Consider the following 21735-nt stretch of genomic DNA (forward strand, 5'->3'; position numbering starts at 1 on the left):
AAGTCGACCTCTCCGAGCCAGTGCGGGCGTCAGAGGACCTGTCGGTTCATCAAATCACGGTTTTCCAGGTGAGACCTCTCTCGTCTTTCTCCTTGGGTTTGGATTGAGCTGTAGGGCGAAGAGCAGCAGAGAGGGTTACTACGCGCTGCACCTCGTTGCCTCACACCTGCCCCTCTACCTTGCGCCCCGACCCTTTTCTTCCCCTCACCCTGCCGCCCCTCCCCTTTCCCCGCCTTCTTCGCACACTCCTCCCTTCTCTTTTACTATCTTTTCCTTTCTCTCTTCCCACGGCTTCTTCTTCTGTCCTTTCCTTCCTCCCTCTGGGCCGTTGCCACACTGGCATTGCCGACTCCCCCAGAGACCCCCGAGTTCCCCAACAGCGTCTGGGAGGCTCGCAGGACTGACAATCGCTGGAGTGACCCTCCTCGCTTTTCTGGCGGGGCCGACTTCCAGGCGGGTGTGGGGAGGTGGAGGAGACTTTCTTTTCTCTTGGCTGTGTGCCCTCAGCTCTCCTTTGTTCTGATAACCTTAGTTATCAGACGATTGACGAGTGACGGACACCTGGCAATTTTATTTAGATGTTCTTGAAATACTGTCATTTTGCCTCAAAGGAAAAAATCAGTTTAGCTGAATGCTCTACTCATGGAAACTCCTTTCTTTTGGTATCTATATCGCATTCCCCTCTGCCTCCAACCTTTTTCTTCTGTTTAAATGATGAAAGCAAATGTCCCTCTTTCTTCTTGATAGCTTTTCTTTGGAATTAAAGATCTTAAGGTATCTGATAACAGCTCAGAAAGGTAACTTTATACATATTTGTAGCCCTTAAGATAATTTATCCAGAAAAAATACTGTATTTATTATCCTTTGTAGTTGCCTAAAGTCAATATCAGCAGTTTGGGGCTGTGAGGGGAATATATTAGGGAAAAGAAGGCACATTGAGGCAGTCACAGGAAAGGCTAATTCAAGTGTGAGCAAGCTACAGACCAGAAGGGGTTTGGGTAGGACTAGGGGTTCTCTGTGTTTTGCTAAGGGCAAAGCGACTTGCACCACATGCTTCCATGGTAGCCATGTTTCTGGACTCTGGGCAAGGGTTCATTTGCATGTGACCTGTGCACTGAGTTAGCCTTTTTCAGTGTTGCCAAGGAGCTACTGTTCAGAGAAACTTGATAGAACAACATCACTTAGAAATGGTACAGTTCCTAAGCCATGGAAGGTATAGTGTCCATATGAAAGTAAACCTGTGACTGATTTGTGGGGCTCGAAACTGGATTAAGGAAATCAGAGGCTTAAAAAGTACATGTTTGTATAAAGAAATATTGGAAAGACACAAGAAGCTAATAAAATTGATTACCTATGGAGGTGGCAAACTGAGGGGATCAGAGTGGAAACAAGTCTTCTTTTTGTATATCTTTTGAGACCATTTTGACTTTTGAATTGTATATTACCTATTCAAAAACATAGACAAATTTTTAAATAAAATTTTTAGGATAGTTTCTGATCTCTGGGCATTTTAGATTAACAGAAAAATTGTGAAGATAGTACAGAGAGTTCTTATATCCCCCCACACCCAGTTTCCTTTTCTTTTTTTTTTTGGCTGCGCCACGTGGCATGTAAAATCGTAGTTCCCCAACCAGGGATCAAACCTGTGCCCACTGCATTGAAAGCATGGATTCTTAACCACTGGATCACCAGGGAAGTCCCCAGTTTCCCCTGTTATTAACATCTTACATTATATAGAATACTTGTCACAACTATTGAGTTACTATTGCCTATTATTATTAAAGTCCATACTTTATTCACGCTTCCTTAATTTTTACATAATGTTCTTTTTTCTAGTCCAGGATCCCATCCAGCATACCATATTACACTTAATTGTCATGTCTCCATAGGCTCCTCTTGGCTGTGACAGTTTCTCAGACTTTCCTTGTTTTTGATGACTTTGACAGTTTTGAGGAGTACTTTCAGGTTTTTTGTAGAATGTTACTCAATTGAAATTTGACTGATGTTTTTCTCATTGTCATGCTTAGGTTAGAGGTTTGGGGGTGTTGACTTATCACTGTTGAGACATAAAACAATTTGTAAGATGGAAAAAGGCAGAGGGGGATAATTTGTGTAATTTGAGTTTGAAGCAAAAGTTTTATTAAGTTTGGAGATAGAATTGAGTTTGTTCCCAGGGGATAAGAGAGTGGGAGCAATCCAACAAGTTATCCACACATTGGTCTGAATTATAAAGATGGAGTGGATCCTTCTTTGGAGAGATAAAGGGTCTGTTCTGTCACAGTTCCAGAGAAGACAAAGCACCCCTGTTGCTAAGATACTGTCTGTCATAGCAACATCAGCTGCAGCAATAGTAGAGGTAGCAGTAGACAGAGCTTCTTTTATCTTCATGTCTCTCTTCCAACCCAAATAGTGTGGACTTGTGTGAGTGGTAAAACACAACGATGATGTTATTGTCATTTTTCCCAAACTAATTAATTATCAGTTGAATTTCTGGTTTTTTGCCTTCTCTATTCCTGTGCTCCTTCATCTGCTCTGCTATCTGAAAATCTCTGCAACTCCTATCTTGTTTCCCAATTTAATTAAATATGATAAAAAGTCTTAAGTAGAAACTATCTATTATTTTATATGCTCACTTATATCCCGGATTTTGTGCTTTAAATACCTTTATAAAGGGTAGACTTAAATAGTTATTTGAGTCAGGTGTTCATTCCAATAGTTCTGTGGTGGTACAGACTGAAGAAAAACATATGATCTGGCCACCGTGTGATCGGTATGTCCTGGGTTTGTGGAACATGTTTGAGAGTCCTAGTTTAGTCTTTATTACATCATATTGCTTTAGCATCAGGGAATAAATTACATTTGAAAGGTCTGTTTATTTCAGGAATCAAGGCCAAAGGTATGAACAAGGTGTCAATTCTGAAGGGAAGATTTTTGTAAGGATGGACCCACACCCGAAGGTCCCCAGCATATATGATAGGGATACTTTACAGATTCCTGAGAATAAAAAAGCTTTTCAGTATGAGAACCAGTTAGAAAGGCATGAGGACAAGCCTGAAGAAGAAAGATGGTATAAATGCAGTGAGTGTGGAAAGAAGTTTGCCCAGAGCTCAAGCCTTGTTCGACATCGGAGAGTCCACACCGGAGAGAAACCCTATGAGTGTGATCGCTGTGGAAAAGCCTTCAATGCACGCTCAACCCTCACTGTGCATGAAAGGATCCACACTGGTGAGAAACCCTATACTTGTAATGAGTGTAGGAAAGCATTCAGTGTGAGGGCGCACCTGATTATACATCAGAGAATCCACAATGGAGAGAAACCCTATGAATGTAATGAATGTGGCAGAGCATTTAGTGTGAGCTCAGACCTCATCAAACATCAGAGAATCCACTCTGGTGAGAAACCTTATGAGTGTGATGAGTGTGGGAAAGCCTTCAGCGTGAGCTCAGACCTCATCAAACATCAGAGAATCCACACAGGAGAGAAGCCGTATGAGTGTAAGGAGTGTGGGAAGGCCTTCTATGTGAACTCAGCCCTTATTAATCACCAGAGGATTCATTCTGGAGAAAAGCCCTATAAGTGTGGAGAATGCAGGAAAGCATTCAGCCAGATCTCAACTCTTATTCTTCATCAAAGAATCCATACTGGAGAGAAACCATACGAGTGTGACGAGTGTGGGAAAGCATTCCGTGGGAGCTCTAATCTTACTAAACACCAGAAAATACATGCCAAAGGAAAGTGTCATCAGTGACTTACATGGTGAAGATATTACAAAGGCCTTTTTTTTTAATATCAGAAGTTGTCACCAAAGGAAGGGTACGGTAAAAGTTAATGTTTTAATTGACACTTCGTTTCTTGGAATATCGAAGAAGTGAGAAGTCAATGAAAAAGGACTCCATCATCGTAATGATTGATTTAAGTCTCTAAGACCGCATCTACTTCTGAGAATGCAGTTTTACAACTCATAAGGTAAATTATACCATAATGTAGTTTGTTATGTTTTAGTAAGAGCAACTTCAGTATTTCAAACATGATTTTTCCTTTTCTTACGTGCAAGCCTTTTGTTTTTGTTGTTGCTACCAGTATTATAGGTGAAACATTAAATTTTGAAATTGGAAGTAATGTTGGTTGGTGAGACAGGGACTACATATCCTCATTGAATCTGCAAATAACTAACCTATTGGTCTTGATTTCTTTGGCTTTGATGTACTACTATGCTCTTAGAGATGGTTAGATGAGTTAGTGACCTCGTGGCAGAAGGCATACTCTCTCTTTTTAGCTAGGAATCCCAACTGATAGTTCTCCAAGGTTATTCTTTTTTTTTTTTTTTTTTTTTTGACCATGCCATGCGGCTTGCAGGATTTTAGTTCCCCAACCAGGGATCAAACTCTGGCCCTCTGCAGTGAAGGGGCTGAGTCCTAACCACTGAACCGCCAGGGAATTCCCTCTTCAAGGTTATTCTTGCTTAGTTAAAGCCCCAGACCTGGGTAAGACTCCACACTCCCAACGCAGGGGCCCAGGTTCAATCCCTGATCAGGGAACTAGATCCCACATGCTGCAACTAAGAGTTCGAATGCCACAACTAAAGATCCCGCATGCTGCAACGAAGATCCCATGTGCTGCAGCCAAGACCCAGCGCAGCAAATAAATACATAAAAATAAATTAATTAATTTTTTAAAAAAGGTTAATTATAAGCCCCAGGCCTTTTGGACTTAATAATCCAATAAACCCCAGAACTTAACTGAGCTTCCTAAACCAAAAACCTCTCAAAGAGTGTCAGGTGCTTCCGACCCTTGCATTCAGTGTTTCTCAAAGTGTAATGTGGCATATGCAAAGACTCAGAGGTATGAGAATGGAACAAGCTTGGGGAACTGTTGTTGAGTTGGGTTTGGCATTAGTCTTAGGATGACTTTCAACGATCTGTTTGAGAATAGAGATGCAGACGTAGAGAACAGAGGTGTAGACACGGGGGTGGGGGGGATGAACTTGGAGATTGGGATTGACATATGTGCACTGCTGCGTGTAAAACATAGCTAGTGGGAACCTGCTGTATAGTTCAGGGAGCTCAGCTTGGTGCTCTGTGGTGACCTAGATGGGTGGGATGGGGTGGGGGCAGGAGGGAGGGGATATATGTACACATGTAGCTGATTCACTTCGTTGTACAGCAGAAACTAACCCAACATTGTAAAGCAACTATACTCCAATTAAAAAAAAAAAAAAAAAACGATCTATTTGAGTGACTATGTGAAGCTTGATATCTGTAATCAACCAGGAGAGCTCAGATTTGGGAGGTGGTAGAAAGTTAAAGAATTCAATTAAAGAAATGTCTTTGTTATATCTGTGGAAATCCCAGTAGAGCTGTTCACCAGACTATAGCCTAACTTCCTAACTATCCCCAGGCCTAAAACTCAAACTCTGTATTCTCTGCACATATGAAACTCAAAGGAAATCTGGACTTTAAAATTACTTTGTTATTATTTTTCTATTTTAGTAGTGATTTCTTACTCCTGGGTAATGGGCCTGAAATCCTTTTGATCCCTGAAACTTAGTAATTCGAGGTACAAGGTGAACACCAAATTGATAGAAATTGCAGATTGCTTTGGTCCACACTGTGGACAAGTAGGAGGGAACACTGTGGGAAGTTGAAGTGGTATTCACTTCAGAGTAAGACTCTGTGTTGCTAAGGATGCACAGTTTCCCTGAATTCTCATCAGCAATTCAAGCAAGTCAGCTATAAGACACACTGGATTCCAGGTAGCTCTAAGCTAACTTGTGCCCTCAAACACTGAGGTGACAGACGCATGTTAAAAAGCACATCATGAAGTCTCTGTTATTGAGGTGGTGCTTACCACACTACTCAGGTAACTTTAGGCCTGGACATGGGGCCTGAAGGCGGAGAATGTCATGGTTCTGCAGCTCAAATTGAGGAGATAGGACCTCACTCAGGGCATGAGGCATGTTAGAGAAAGTAAGGCACGTACTTACAGGCAGTGAAGGGCCTCAAAGAAGCACCAGGAAGTTGACTTTGCTATGCTGGGTTGAAGGTGTTAATTCTTTGCCCTACTTTTTCCTGCCTTTGGCAATTGAAGGACACTGTGGTTTCCCCCTGCTCTGCTCTGGAGAGAGTTCCCTGTCACCCCCTGTCTATGTTGTTATCGCCATTGTTTTCAGTATTTACCTCTTTGGGCCCAGCTGTCTTGGTTTGTTCATAGGATGGTGGTTTGCAGACAGAGTCGTCTGGGTGGAGAACACCCTTCTGGGATCAGCACTGAAGTGATGCCATATCCCACCCAGACCAGCACAACTGTGATTCCTAAGCAGTAAGTAGTGAGTATTCTGAAAACTTTGAAGGAATAGACATTCTGGAAAAAGAAATTTCATTCACTGAAGAATTGAGTGTTAGGAGATCAGGATATATGTAACATGGTTTTTCCTTATAAGCTCAAATTAAGGTATTAGTGATTATCTATTTTAGGTTGGACCTTGTGTCAAGTACTAGGAATACAAAGATAAATGAAAAAAGCACCCTACTCTCCAGAGGCTTACAGTCTATTTGTGGACAGGGAGAAAGGAGTAGATAGAAAATAATAATTACAGTGATAAAGCCATTGGATTTATACCGAATGCTTTGCATTGTAAGTGTAACAAGTACTTATGAGAAGGTTGGAAAAGCTTTGAAGGAGGATGAAATCTTGAAGAAAGAATGAGTTCTTCAGCCACATGAAAAGGAATGAAGGAAGGTACAGTGGGAATAACATGTGAAAATCATGGTGCATCTGGGAGAGAAGAAGGAAGTTTTCAATGTGTATGATTTTTCAGACCTGACCATAGGCAGTTACAAAGGCTTTATCCCTCTTGGGTGTAAAGCTACCCTCCTACACAAGACTTCGAGGCACAGCCAGTGCATGCAGTCTCTGAAGGGAGTTGCAGTCAAAGACTCAGACCGCCTGGCCAGCCATGCTTTTAGGCATATCTGTACTCTTAGCCCAGGCACCTCCTTTTGGGGCCCTTTTTACTGGGGGTCTTGCCCGAGTAACTCTTCAAGATTCTCTCACCGCAATAAGGCAAGACACTTTTCTTCACTCTGACTCAGTACTAGTACTTTTACAATCCTAGCCTTTCCCCTCTTTCTTCCCCTGGCCTCCGGGTCCAGAAAATGACTGGAGCCTTTTGTTTGGTGCTGTCTTGGCAGTGACACAGTCCCCACACCTGTGCTGATTCACCTGACCCCTGCCTGGCACTGTTGCATGGATAAGAATAAAACACTGCAGGAGCCAGCACTTTTTTGTTGTTGGGACTCTTGCTAATGCTATTGCAGTAAGTGATTAAAGGCTTGGCTGTTACTTTCATTTTTGCCTGTGTTAACTGACTAATGCAACACATTCTCACCACTCTAGGATCCAGGCTAGAAGAATACTCCTACCTTGAATATGCTGCTGTTATGGCAAAAGAAAAACAGTGGTAGGACCACATGATGGCTTTTAAAGCATCTATTCAGGAGGAGCATATGTCATTTCCACTTAACGTTTCGTTAGTCAAAGCAGGTCAAATCACCAAGCTTACTATCCATAGGGTGGAGAAAAATAAAGCTTACAAAGAGGACAGTGAATAACTAAGAAAAGTAATATAATTTACCATTGAGATAATGGATCTACCATATTGGCCAATATTTTTGGAATGCTTCCTATGCTGGGGCTTTTTCTGAGTACCTTACATGTGTATTTTTCTCAATAAAAAATAATGAAATGATATACATACTACTATATTCCCATTTTACAGCTAAAAATATTGAGGAACAGAGACAGCTAGGAAACGGTAGAGCCAGGAATTGAAACCAGAAGTTCAACTTGACAATGTTTTCTCCTAACCACTATTCTATATTATGAAAGTTTTGATCTGAAGGTTGTTTATGCACCACAGTGGGCCAGTGTGTTATGCTGGTAAAAACTTTAAAGGTGAAATTCAAGAGCCCTTGGTCTCAACCTATCTTTACCTCTAAGTAATCCTGTTACCTAGGCTAATGCCACCTAGCTGGGCCTCAGTTTTACATCCTTAAAAATAAGGAGACAGGCTAGATATTCTCTGATACACCTTACAGCTTTGAGGTTTTTATCATCTCTCCAAATAGATAGTAAAATGCTTTGTAATGTGATGACCTCTTCTTTAATCTGCTACTTTCTATATTGTTATGTTCACTGGAGCTCTTGAACAAATGAGTCTCCTCACCAGTCCCTTCTTTCTATTTTACTTCTCCTGCTTTACATTAGTGATGATACTAATAATGAGTAGCTTCCATTTATTTAGACCTATTCTGTTCCTGGTACTTTTTCAGGCTCCTTAGGGTAAATTATTTCATTTAAAAGTATAGATGCTATATTTAGAAAAGAAGCAAAGGTGGAAAAAAAATGCTCTAAACATCCCTTTTAAGAACTTAAAGCACAGGAAAATAAACCCAAGAAAGCAGAAGGAAGAAAATACTAAAGATAAGAGCAGAAATTAATGGAAAAGCAAGTATGTATTCTTACTTAGAACTTTCACACATAGAGTTGTGTTTTATGTAGTTTCTCTCTGTAGGCTACTGTCATGTATGTTACATTTGACTCCCTCTTTCTGCCTCTGGGGAAAAGATGCTAATTTCATGATCAACCTGTTCTTTCAGATGGTGACTCCTGGCCTTAAATAAGGAGTCTGTTTCAAAGCAGAGTTTTCCAAGAAGTCTAACACACAAGGGAGATGTTCAGAAGACTAAGTGGGAACATCATCAGGGGCTCCACACTGGACAAGTTCATAGACTTCTGAATAATTTACCCAAGTGGGAGAGGAGCCCCTTTGAGGACGCACAACTTACATTGCCTCAAGCCATGGAGAATATCACTCCGATAAAGAGGCCTAAGATACCTGGGAGAATTCACCCTGAAGTTCAGTCCTGTCGATGCTGTGGGCGTGGGAAATTCTCCATTCAGCTTGTGCACAATTTCCAACTTCAACTGTAATAAAAGAAGCAGCCACTCGTAAAGTGAGTGGAAGTCATTAAGCCAAAGATATCCCTCCCTCATAAGACAAACCCTGGCACACTAGCAGCCCTGACCAAGCACCAGCACATCCAAACTTAAAGAAAGCCCTATAGATCCTCAACCAGGAACGACCTTCAGTGTAATCCCAAGTCTCAATAAACAGCAGAGAAGCCATCCTGAAAGGAGTTTCATGAGAATTAAGAATGTGGCAAAACCTTCAGACACTGGAGTGATCTTAGACATCAGAGAACCCTTGGGGATATCTTCATTGTCAGAAGCCTTCTCTGTGAGCTCAAGTCTCATTGAACATAAGCAAATTCATTTTGGACAGGAGCCTTATCTATGTCACGAATGTGGCAAAGCCTTTAAGTTCTCTGATAGCCTTGCTAAACATCAGAGAATCCACACTGAAGAGAAAACTTACTGGTGTAAAGAGTATAATACTGTAGGATTCATTGTGTTTTGAGTCTGGTCACCCGCCAAAGAACCCACAATGGAAAGCACCATTATGAATGTAGTGAGTGGGGGAAGGCCTTCGTTTGGAAGCCAGCACTTAATTACGAGAAAATCCGTAAATATTAAAATGTGGGAAGGCCTTCACTTAAAAGCTCTATCTTATACATTGGAAAATCCATACTGGAACAAAACCCTATGTATGTATGACCACTGTGGGGACGCTTTCAGCGTTAGCTCAGCTCTTAAAGTGTAACAAAAATTCCTTGTGGGGAAAAGCTCTTTAAGGGTAAATAATGTAGGAAAGCCTTCAGTCAAAGTTCATATCTTATCAGGAATTCCCTGGCAGTCCAGTAGGACTCCACACTTTCACTGCCCCCCACCAAAAAAAAAGAAAGAAAGAAAAAAAAAGTTCAGATCATGTCAAACATCAGGGTCCACACTGGAGAGAAGCTTTATGACTGGGACAGGTGTGGGGAAATCTCTTGAACTCATCTCTTACTAAACAGAGGATACACAACAAAAATGAACCTCAATAGTCAAATATGTGGTAGAGGTATAACATAGAACTTTTCAACATCAAATGTCACCACTAAGAAAAAAACCCAATTGCAAAAAATCACTTTAACTGGCATTATTTTATGCAGTTAGACAAGTATTATCAGAGAGACTTTGTCAGGTCACTTTGGGCAAAGTTGAGTTAGAACAGATTCCTGTGACAGATCTCAGTGGATATTTAACTGTCTTTGGCACAGTTAGCTTTTCATTTTCTACAGTAAATGTAGAGAGAGTAGGGGGATGTCTTTAAAACTAACCACAACCTTGGATAATCCAAATACTATTACATTTATTTTTTGTTTGGAATTCATGATGCTAATTAAATACTTTTTCTAAGAATGATTTTGACATTGATTCCTGGGACGCAACAGGTATACACTTCTACCAGACTTACTCCCTTTTACTTTTTTTTTTTTAAACATCTTTATTGGAGTATAATTGCTTTACAATGGTGTGTTAGTTTCTGCTGTATAAGAAAGTGAGTCAGCTATACTTATACATATATCCCCATATCCCCTCCCTCTGTCTCCCTCCCATCCTCCCTTCCCACCCCTCTAGGTGGCCACAAAGCACCGAGCTGATCTCCCTGTGCTATGCGGCTGCTTCCCACTAACTATTTTATATTTAGTGGTGTATATATGTCCACGCCACTCTCTCACTTCGTCCCAGCTTACCCTTCCCCCTCCCCGTGTTCTCAAGTCCATTCTCTACGTCTGCGTCTTTATTCCTGTCCTGCCCCTAGGTTCGTTAGAACCGTTTTGGGTTTTTTTTTAGATTCTGTATATATGTGTTAGCATACGGTATTTGTTTTTCTCTTCTGACTTACTTCACTCTGTATGACAGACTCTAGGTCCATCTACCTCACTACAAATAACTCAATTTCGTTTCTTTTTATGGCTGAGTAATATTCCATTGTATATATGTGCCACATCTTCTTTATCCATTCATCTGTCGATGGACACTTAGGTTGCTTCCATGTCCTGGCTATTGTAAACAGTGCTCTAATGAACATTGTGGTACATGACTCTTTGAATTACGGTTTTCTCAGGGTATATGCCCAGTAGTGGGATTGCTGGGTCGTATGGTAGTTCTGTTTTTAGTTTTTTAAGGAACCTCCATACTGTTCTCCATAGTGGCGGTATCAATTTACATTCCCACCAACAGTGCAAGAGGGTTCCCTTTTCTCCACACCCCCTCCAGCATTTATTGTTTGTAGATTTTTTTATGATGGCCATTCTGACCCGTGTGAGGTGATACCTCGTTGTAGTTTTGATTTGCATTTCTCTAATGATTAGTGATCCCTTTTTATCGTGTTAGTATATCTGGGAAATGCAGCAAATAAATATCTGTTTTGGTAAATCATTTCACAAAATTTCCTATCCTTTGTTAAAAAAAAAAAAAAAGATGGTGAAATGTGGGTGGGCCATGTGCACATGTGATATGCTGAACACAAACCGTATTTACCTCATTCATCTTTGTGTCTCTAATATTTAAAATAGTGACTGACACAGAGAAGGCTTGTGACACATGTTGTTGAATGACTGCTTGAAGGGCTCTGTTTATGGGTTGGTATCTATTCAGCCTGAAGAGGGATCTCTAATTCTTTCCTATAGGATCTGCCCTCTTCCCAGACCTGGTCAAGAAGTAACCTTGGGTGCTCAGTGGGGATTGATTACAAACTCATTTCATGGTGCATCATAATCATTGGTCTGTGTGTGGCCTTACTTTCAATTTTATACATTTAGGCTTTTAACCAACTCCTTATTATAAACAGTCTTGGTCTGAACACCTTTGGGAGTTTTTCTGGAAAACATACACAGGAATGAAATTGCTGGGTCATAGGTTATGCACTATGTCAATTTTACTAGCAGGTAATGGTTCCTGTTCCTTGGGAACTAAGAGATCTATCTGGTGCCTTACATGATCATGATGTCACCTTTTCTGTGTGGGTTCCTAAGAGCAGCAGATACCCCAACCAGCCAGGCACCCTCTCATCTGGTGAGGATGGGGTGAGGTGAATCTCCAAGGTAGGAATAAAGAAACTTCAACTTCAAGAATAATGCCTGACTTCTCAGGGTCTGTTGAAGCAAACTGATTATACTATTTAAAATACAATGTGGTTAGGGACTTACCTGGTAGTCCAGAGTATAAGACTCCATGCTCCCAATGCAGGGGGCCTGGGTTCAATCCCTGGGCAGGGAACTAGATCCCACATGCCAAAACTAGGTGTTCTCATGCCGCAACTAAGAAGCCTACATGCTGCAACTAAAAGATCCCACATGCCACAATGAAGAGCCAGCATGCTGCAACTAACACCTGGTGCAGCCAAAAATAAATACTTTTAAAAATACTGAAAAAATAAAATACAGTGTGATTAAAAGCTATATATCAGACCATGTTGTGGATAAAGGGGAAAATGAAAGCTTTTTCCCTTCTACCTAAGAACATCATCCCAAAAAGGGAGTGTACTGAGTGCATAGGTCCTGACATTGGGCCTGGAGACACTAAAATTGGATTTTGGGGACTGCCAAAGTGAGGGTTAGTGCTGGTAAATTCCTTCCCTTTGGTGTGTGGGACCCCAGATGACCACACTCTAAAAATAAGTGTGAACCACACACAGACAGGCTCACCCAGGGGACTGCAGTTCAGCTTTTGAATTTCTCAATTTCTACAGTTGGATTTAAGTGATTCCATAATGCTAGTGCCCTCAGGTACCAGGAAATCCTCTCTGTAAGGACATAATAGTCTATTAGCTCTGAAATTATTATTATTTTTTTAATAAATCACATTAGGATTTTTTTTAATTTTATTTATTTATTTATTTGTTTATTTATTTATTTATTTATGGCTGTGTTGGGTCTTCGTTTCTGTGCGAGGGCTTTCTCTAGTTGCGACAAGTGGGGGCCACTCTTCATCGCGGTGCGCGGGCCTCTCACTATTGCAGCCTCTCTTGTTGCGGAGCACAGGCTCCAGACGCGCAGGCTCAGCAATTGTGGCTCACGGGCCTAGTCGCTCTGCGGCATGTGGGATCTTCCCAGACTAGGGCTCGAGCCCGTGTCCCCTGCATTGGCAGGCAGATTCTCAACCACTGCGCCACCAGGGCAGCCCCTCAAATTATTTTTACAAGCAATTTTGCGAAAACTTTTTTTTAAACTAGGCACAAGAGAAGACAAATAATGCAAAGAAAAGTCAACAGAAGCAATTGAGAGTAGAAACATTTCTACTGGGAATTCAGAATTTGAGTTACTGGGCACAGATTTTAAAATAATACGTACAATGTTCAGAAATGAAAGATAAGAATTTTAACAAAAAATGGGGAACAATGGAAAGAACTAAATGGAAATTCTGAAATTGAAAAACAAAAACAAAGAATTTGTGGATGCATATAGCAGCAGATGAAACAGTTGAAGAAAAGATGAGTGAACTACATAGTTGAGAAGAAAATATCTAGAATGAAGCACAAAAAGGACAAAAAGGATGGATTATATAGGAAAAGGGTAAGAGACAGAGAATACAGATCTAAAATATTTGTAATTAGGGTTGCAAGAGAAATTAACAAAATCCAAGCCAGACACAATATTTAAATACATAACAACTAAGAACTTCCTAAAATTTAATTTAGACACGTGGTTAGCTCCACTGACAACCAAGCCCCAATCCTTAGGTGCTTTCCAAAAGTCACCCTATTAACATAAAAGATCTCAACATTGAGGAAATTCCAAGGTTTTTAGGAGCCTAGTGCCAGGAATGAGGAGAAAGACCAAATATATTTCTCTTATTATAAATCACAATAATCACAGGCACAATCTACCAAAACCCCAACAAGGATAAATAGATCATCTGATTGGCCTTTATCTATTAAAGAAATTGAATCAATAATTAATAATCTTCCAAAACAGCACCAGTGCAGCTGGGTTCACTGGTAAATTCTACCAAACATTTCAGTAGAAATTTTATAAATATTATTTCTTAACAGATGATAGAAGCGGAGGGAATACTTCCTAATTCATTCTGTAAGGCTAGAATTACCCCAATACCAAAACTAGACAAAGACATTACTTGAAAGGAAAACTACAAACCAATATATTTCATGAATAGATGCAAAAATCTGCAACAAAATATTAGTAAGTTGAATCCAACAATGTATAAAAAGAATTATACAACATGACCAAGTGGGATTTATCCCAGGTATGCAAGGTTGGTTCACCATTTAAAAATCAGTTAATGTAATCCATCACATCAATAGGCTAAAGAAGAAAAAATATATAATCATATCAATAGATGCAGAAAAAGCATTTGACAAAATCTAACACCCTTTCATAATAAAAATTCTCAGCAAACTAGGGATGGAGAGGAACTTCCTCAACTTGATAAAGAACATCTACCAAAGACTTCCCTGGTGGCACAGTGGTTAATAATCTGCCTGCCAATGCAGGGTACATGGGTTTGAGCCCTGGTCCAGAAAGATCCCACATGCCGCAGAGCAACTAAGCCCATGTGCCACAACTACTGAACCTGTGCTCTAGAGCCTGCGAGCCACAACTACTGAAGCCAGTGCACCTAGAGCCCACGCTCCGCAACAAGAGGAGCCACTGCAAGGAGAAGCCCATGCACCACAGCGAAGAGTAGCCCCCACTCACCACAACTAGAGAAAGCCCACGTACAGCAATGAAGACCCAACACAGCCAAAAATAAATAAATAAATAATAATAATAAAAGATAAGTAGTAGCTTCAAAAAAAAAAATCTACCAAAACTACAGCTAACATCATACTTAATGGTAAAAAACTAGATGCTTTCCTGCTAAGATGAGGAATAGGACAAAGATGTCCCTTCTCACTTCCATTCAACATCATACTGGAAGACTTAATGCAAATAGAGAGCCCAGAAATAAACCCACACACCTACAGTCAATTAATCTTTGACAAAGGAGGCAAGAATATACAATGGGGAAAAGACAGTCTCTTCAGCAAGTGGTGTTGAGAAAGCTGGACAACCACACATAAATCATTGAATTTAGAACACTGCCTCACACCATACACAAAAATAAACTCACAATGGCTTAAAGACTTAAATATAAGACATGATACCATAAAGTTCCTAGAAGAGAACCTAGACAAAACATTCTCTGACATAAATCGTAGCAATGTTTTCTTAAGTCAGTCTCCCAAGGCGATAGAAATAAAAGCAAAAATAAACAAATGGGACCTAATCAAACGTATAAGCATTTTTTTACATAGCAAAGGAAACCGTAAACAAAATGAAAAGACAACCTACAGAATGGGAGAAAATATTTCCAAATGATGTGACAGACAGGGGCTTAATTTCCAAAATGTACAAACAGCTCATACAACTCAATAACAACAACAACAAAAACCCAATCGAAAAGTGGGCAGAAGACCTAAATTGACATTTCTCCAAAGAAGACACACAGGCCAACAGGCACATGAAAAAAATGTGCAACATCAAATAATTATTAGAGAAATTCAAATCAAAACTACAGTGAGGTATCACCTTACTCTTGTCAGAATGACCATCATCAAAAAGTATACAAATAGGGACTTCCCTGGTGGTCCAGTGGGTAAGACTCCATGCTCCCAGTGCAGGGGGCCTGGGTTCGATCCTTGGTCTGGGAACTAGATTCCACATGCACACCACAACTAAGAATCCGCATGCCGCAAGTAAGACCTGGCGCAGCCTAAATAAATAAATAAATAAACAAACAATTAAAAGGTAGATTGGTAATTTTAAAAAAGCATACAAATAATAAATGCTGGAGATGGTGTGGAGGAAAAGGAACCCTCCTACACTGTTGGTGGGAATGTAAATTGGTACAGCCACTTTGGAAAACAGTATGAAAGTTCCTTAAAAAACTAAAAATAGAGTTACCATATGATCCTGCAATTCCACTCCTGCACCTGTATCTGGAGAAAACTATAATTCGAAAAGATACATGCACCCCAATGTTCATAGCAGCACTCTTTACAATAGCCAAGACATGGAAGCAACCTAAATGCACGTTGACCGAGGAATGGATAAAGAAGATGTGGTATGTATATACAGTGGAATATTACTCGGCCATAAAAAAGAGTGAAATAATGTCATTTGCTTCAACATGGTTGTACCTAGAGATTATCATACTAAGTGAAGTAAGACAGAGAAAGACAAATATCATACGATATTGCTTATATATGGAATCTAAAAAAAAAAGAGAGAGAGATACAAATGAACTTATTTACATAACAGAACTAGACTCACAGACATAGAAAACAAACTTATGGTTACCAAAGGGGAAGGAGGGGGAGGGATAAATTAGGAGGTTGGGATTAACACATACACACTACTATATATAAAATAGATAGCCAACAAGGACCTACTGTATAACAGGGAACTATACTCAATATTTTGTAATAACCTATAAGGGAAAATAATCTGAAAAAGAACGTATAGGGACTTCCCTGGTGGTCCAGTGTTTAAGACTCAATGCTCCAATGCAGGGGGCCTGGGTTCAATCCCTGGTCAGGGAACTAGATCCTGCATGCCGCAACTAAAAGATCCTGCGTGCCTCAACTAAGGTCCGGTGCAGCCAAATAAATAAATAAATAAAAATAAATATTAAGAAAAAGAAAAAAAGAACATATATATACATTCTTTTTTATGGATATGTGTATAACTGAATCACTGTGCTGTACACCTGAAACTAAACACAACATTGTAAATCAACTATCCTTTAATAAAATGAATTTTTTTTAAAGAAGGACTGTTATCTGAAATATACAAAGAACTCCTAAAGCTCAACAATAAGAAAACAAACAACTCAGTTTTTTAAATGGGCAAAAGGTCTGCACAGACACCTCACCAGAGAAGATATACAGATGGCAAATAATCATATGAATAGATGCTCCACATCATATGTCATTAGGGAATTGCAAATTAAAACAAGGAGATACCACTACACACCTATTAGAATAGCTAAATTGCTAAACAGTGACAACTCCAAATGCTGATGAAGATGTGGAGCAACAGGAACCCTCATACATTCTTTGTGGGAATGCAAAATGGTACAGCCACTTCAGAAAACAGTTTAGCAGTTTCTTACAAAAGTAAACATACTCTTACCATATGATTCAGCAGTTGCACTCCTTGGTATTTATCCAAATGAATTGAAAACTTATGTCCACACAAAACCTGCACAAGGATGTTCATAGCAGCTTTATTCATAATTGATAAAACTTGGACACAAGAAAGATTTCCTTCAGTAAATGAGCGGATAAACTGTGGTACATCCAGACAATAGAATACTCAGCAATAAAAAGAAATGAACTATTATGCTATGAAAATCCATGGAGAAATGTTATATGCTTTTTGCTAAGTGAAGAGGCCAACCTGAAAAGGCTACAAACTCTCGTTCCAACTACATGACATTGTGGAACAGGCAAAACTATGGAGACAGTAAAAAGATCAGTGGTTGCTGGGGGTTATAGGGGTTGGAGTGTGGGAATGATGAATGGGTGGAGCATAGGGGATTTTTAGGGCGGTGAAACTGTTTAGTATGATGCTTGTAATGGTTGATGCATGTTATTATGTTTTCTAAAACCATAGAATGTATTACAGTTTATATTAACCTTAATGTAAACTATGGACTTAAGCTAATAATACTTTATCAATATTGGCTCACTGATTGTAACCAAAGATACCGCACTAATGCAAGATGTTAATAATAGGGTTTTTATGTAGCCGGGGAGGGGGTTTGGAGGGGCCATGTGGGAAGTCTATACTTTCTGCTCCATTTTTTCTGTAAACCTAAAACTACTCTTTAAAAATAAAGTCTATTAGGTTGTTTAAAGCTATTTTTCAGTAAAAAGACATCGGTTGGGAGTAAAAAGGGAAGTGGGAGCCGATATCTGGTGTTCATATAACAAAGAGCTCATATCCAGAATGTAAAAAGAACTTTCACTCATCAATAATAAATACACTACAAAAAGGGCTCTGAGCTAACTCCTGGAGTGTGGCAAGTCTCAGCAACCTTGTGGGTGATTTGAACTTTATCGACTGGCTCAGATTTCCTCAGGAGAAGGCACGGGGAGAGAAAGAGGGGAATAAAAACCCGAACGCCAGAATGAAGCACTCTTCCCACCCTGGCCGAACCTGGCAAAGGCAGTTAAAGCCGGCGGAGCAGTAAGGTTGATCATAGAGAGGACCGCGCCTCCAGATTCCTAGGCGGGCACCGGAAGTGGCCTCGTGGCCCTGGGCGCCTTTTGCTCGGCCGTTTTGGGTTCCTGGTTGGCCCGGCGGGATGGTGGCTTCAGATTTTGCCTTAACTACCTGCCAGGGCTAGTCTCCAGGGAGCGCCAGTCATCCCCAGAGCTGCGGGTGAGCGGTCGGGCTTCTCCCCAGCCAAGCTGCAGAACGCCCCATCTCTGTTGTCCCACGGGCCAGAGGTGGGACGGGGAGGGGGTCTTTGCGGCTTGCGTGTCCTGTTCTCCCCCCAGCACGTGCACACAATGTTTGGTAACGAGCTCAGTGACGATTTGGCTCTCTACTGTTCGGTTTGGATTTGTCGCTGTTATTTTGACTTTATAATAGCATAAACCACTCAGATTTTGCTTAATTCTCGTTCTTTCATACACGATGGAGGCGGGGCGGGGGCGGGTGGTGCGGTGGGAGAGGGAAATGTCTCAACTGAGGGTTAGGTGCTTAATCCTTTATTCCCTGAACGAACACTATAACCAGTTTATGGAGCTGTAGTGTATTACTCCTCTGTATAAGTAGGTTTTTTTTGTTTTTTTTTTTTTAATTTATTTTTGGCTGAGTTGGGTCTTCGTTGCGGTGTGCGGGCTTCTCATCTCTTGTTGTGGAGCACGGGCTCTAGGCGTGCGGGCTTCAGTAGCTGTGGCTCATGGGCTCTAGAGCGCAGCCTCAGTAGTTGTGACGCACGGGCTTAGTTGCTCCGCGGCATGTGGGATCTTCCCGGACCAGGGCTCGAACCCGTGTGCCCTGCATTGGCAGGCGGATTCTTAACCGCTGCGCCACCAGGGAAGCCCTGTATAAGTACTTTGATTCCTTTAAAGGTCATAAAAGTTTTACTGGAAAAATAACTATGAGTCGGCTCATGTGTATATTGTCGTAGTAAGTTTACTAAAGTGTGGCAAGATCCATCTTCCCTTACCTTGCTAAGGATCAGGAAGCCTCCTTTTCCCTCTACAGGAGTGTCCCAAGACCCATCCTGCCCTGCTGAAGCAGTTCTATGAAGGGGTGGTAGATTATGAGTATACATGAAAGAAAGCCTTGGCAAATGAGCTATGGTGGTCCCCAGCCTTGGCTTATGTGCTTTTTTTCTTCCTGTAATGCAATTCTTATAAACTAAAAAGTCTTTAAATTCTGAGAATGTGGCCTTATTTCCTACAATAGAAGTTCTAATACTAATATTTATGTAGCACTTTTTCTGTATATCAGCAGCCAGGTGCCCTTTCTCAGTAATTCTGATCTATTTTCACGGATCTCAGGAATATTATCCTACTAATGTTCCGCTACTCAGGAACATCACCTTGGCAGTGAGTCTTCATTACTAATAACATAGGTTCTTGACTGCTCTAGTTATTCTGCTGTTTTAATAGTGTGTTCTCCTCCCACAGGAGTGCTCTGATCCTAAGGTTCTTCCTGATTCCTGGTATGTAAGACAAGTGAATCCTATCCTGAGCCATTGCACTCTAAGATGTCCACCAAGTTGAGAGAACACGCAGCCTTGACTCCTGTGGTGCACACTCGAGAGGAGCAGGAGGGACTGAGAATCGTGAAGGTAGAAGAAGAGGAGAACCATGCTTGGGAGCAGAAGTCTCGCCAACTAGGGAATGTGCACCCTTATCAGGAACTTTTCCGCCAGTGCTTCAGGCAGTTCCGTTACCAGGCGGCCCCTGGACCTCGAGAGGCTCTGAGCCAGCTCCGGGAGCTCTGCCAAAAGTGGCTGCGGCCTGAGATGCACAGCAAGGAGCAGATCCTGGAGCTGCTGGTGCTGGAGCAGTTCCTGACCATCCTGCCCAAGGAGTTGCAGGCCAGGGTATGGGCGTATCATCCAAGGAGTGGAGAGGAAGTGGTGACTGTGCTGGAAAATCTGGAGACAGAACTTGGAGACAAAGGACAACAGGTGGGAAAAGGGTTATCTATTGTTCATTTATGAGAACCCCAGGGGTCTACCAGCAAAGAGAGTGGGCATGGGTAAGCAAGAGGTTTTTATGACCATTATTTTCTGGGCTGACGCATTATCCTCTGTTTTCCCTTTAAAGCTCTGCTGCTTTTGTGAACTGATTAAGACACTGGTTTCTTCATCATTCTGCTTTCTGTACCCATAGGAAATTTTATGTTTAATCAAACTTTGAGGTTTAGTTAGCTATTGCTGATCCTCTCACGAACCCAACTCTTCTTGTATGTCCTTAGGTCCAAGCCAGTGCACGTTACAAACAAGAAGTGCTGTGGAAGGAAGTAGGACCTGTAAGCCTTACAAATCAGTCACTTAACATCCAGCTGAAGTGTGATCCTTGGGAGCATTTTCCTCTGCAAGAGAATGGTAAGCTTTAAAATGTGAATCTTTTGTGATCTTTTGGAAGCACTGAGTATAGCGTCTGCTAGGAAGCAGTATTTCTTGTGAAAAAAGTGGTATCTAGAATAGCAGAATAAATTTAACACCAAAAGGTTATTTACAAAGTGAGCATATCTAGAGTTAATTTAATTTTGCATTGGGATATGTGGTATGTTTTAATTGGGTTATGATAGTGGTTTACAATTCTAACTGAATCCAAATCATTATGGAACCGTTTTAACAATACAGATACCCAGATCTACCATAGATTTACTACAGTGGGCCCTAGTACTATATGTTTTAATTAGCTACTATAGAACAATAGTGGTAGCTTATATTTTAAAAATTCAAGTAGTATAGAAAAATACAAAATGAAAATAAAAGTTCCATTCCAAAGAGTTAACCACTGTTAACATTCTCTAGTATATACTTCTAAAATTTTTCTTGTATATTCAAGCCTCTCCCCACTTTTTAGGGAAATTGGTATCATGATGTATTGACTATATTTTTAAATTTTTTTATATTCTTTATGCTCTGGCATTTGGGGCCTTGATCCTGGACAGACTGTCCTTCCCAGGGCTAGCTAATTCCTAGAGACAGCAAAGGACTCCCCTGCAAGTGGGCCTTTCATATACAATCCAACCAATCTGGAGCCCAGTCCCCCAACCATCTCCTTTATCAAACCTTCACACACGAAACCAATATTCCCCCTGCCCTAAATCACCCCAGGGTCAGATACCAGAGAACTAGGGACCATCTCTATAGCCCAGAGTGTGCCAAAATTATTCAAATTATCCATCCTAAGCTTACTCAGCATACCTACCCTGCCTTATCCATTCCCTCCTGGGGAAACTCCAATAAAGGCTCTAGGCCATGCTCTCCCCTCTTCCCCTTCTGCCTCCTGATCGATCGTGGTGCTTTCCCATGCAGCCCTGCATGGCAGACTACATCTTCTGTTCCTTGGGATCTACGAGTGTAAAAAATTTCTTTCTTTGTATAGTCCTTTCCATGTCTGCGTGTCTTACCATACCCGCTTAAAACAAATCCTGGATACATTTTAATATACATATTATACACACCACTTTGCATTTTGCTTTTTTTTTTTTACCTAATGAGAATATTCAGGACATTATTCA

General features: G+C 40.8%; 1 protein-coding gene across 1 annotated transcript in view; it reads left to right on the forward strand.

Moving 5' to 3' along the window:
- The window catches only part of ZKSCAN8 (zinc finger with KRAB and SCAN domains 8), a 50004-nt gene that overhangs the window by 23097 nt on the left and 5172 nt on the right, over positions 1–21735 (forward strand). The window contains 4 exon segments of the mRNA XM_059937918.1: positions 3074–3745; positions 5549–5618; positions 19703–20167; positions 20458–20587. Coding sequence (XP_059793901.1) covers positions 3074–3745; positions 5549–5618; positions 19703–20167; positions 20458–20587 — 1337 coding nt within the window.

Source organism: Balaenoptera ricei, chromosome 11 (assembly GCF_028023285.1).
Source record: "Balaenoptera ricei isolate mBalRic1 chromosome 11, mBalRic1.hap2, whole genome shotgun sequence".
Taxonomy (NCBI): domain Eukaryota; kingdom Metazoa; phylum Chordata; class Mammalia; order Artiodactyla; family Balaenopteridae; genus Balaenoptera; species Balaenoptera ricei.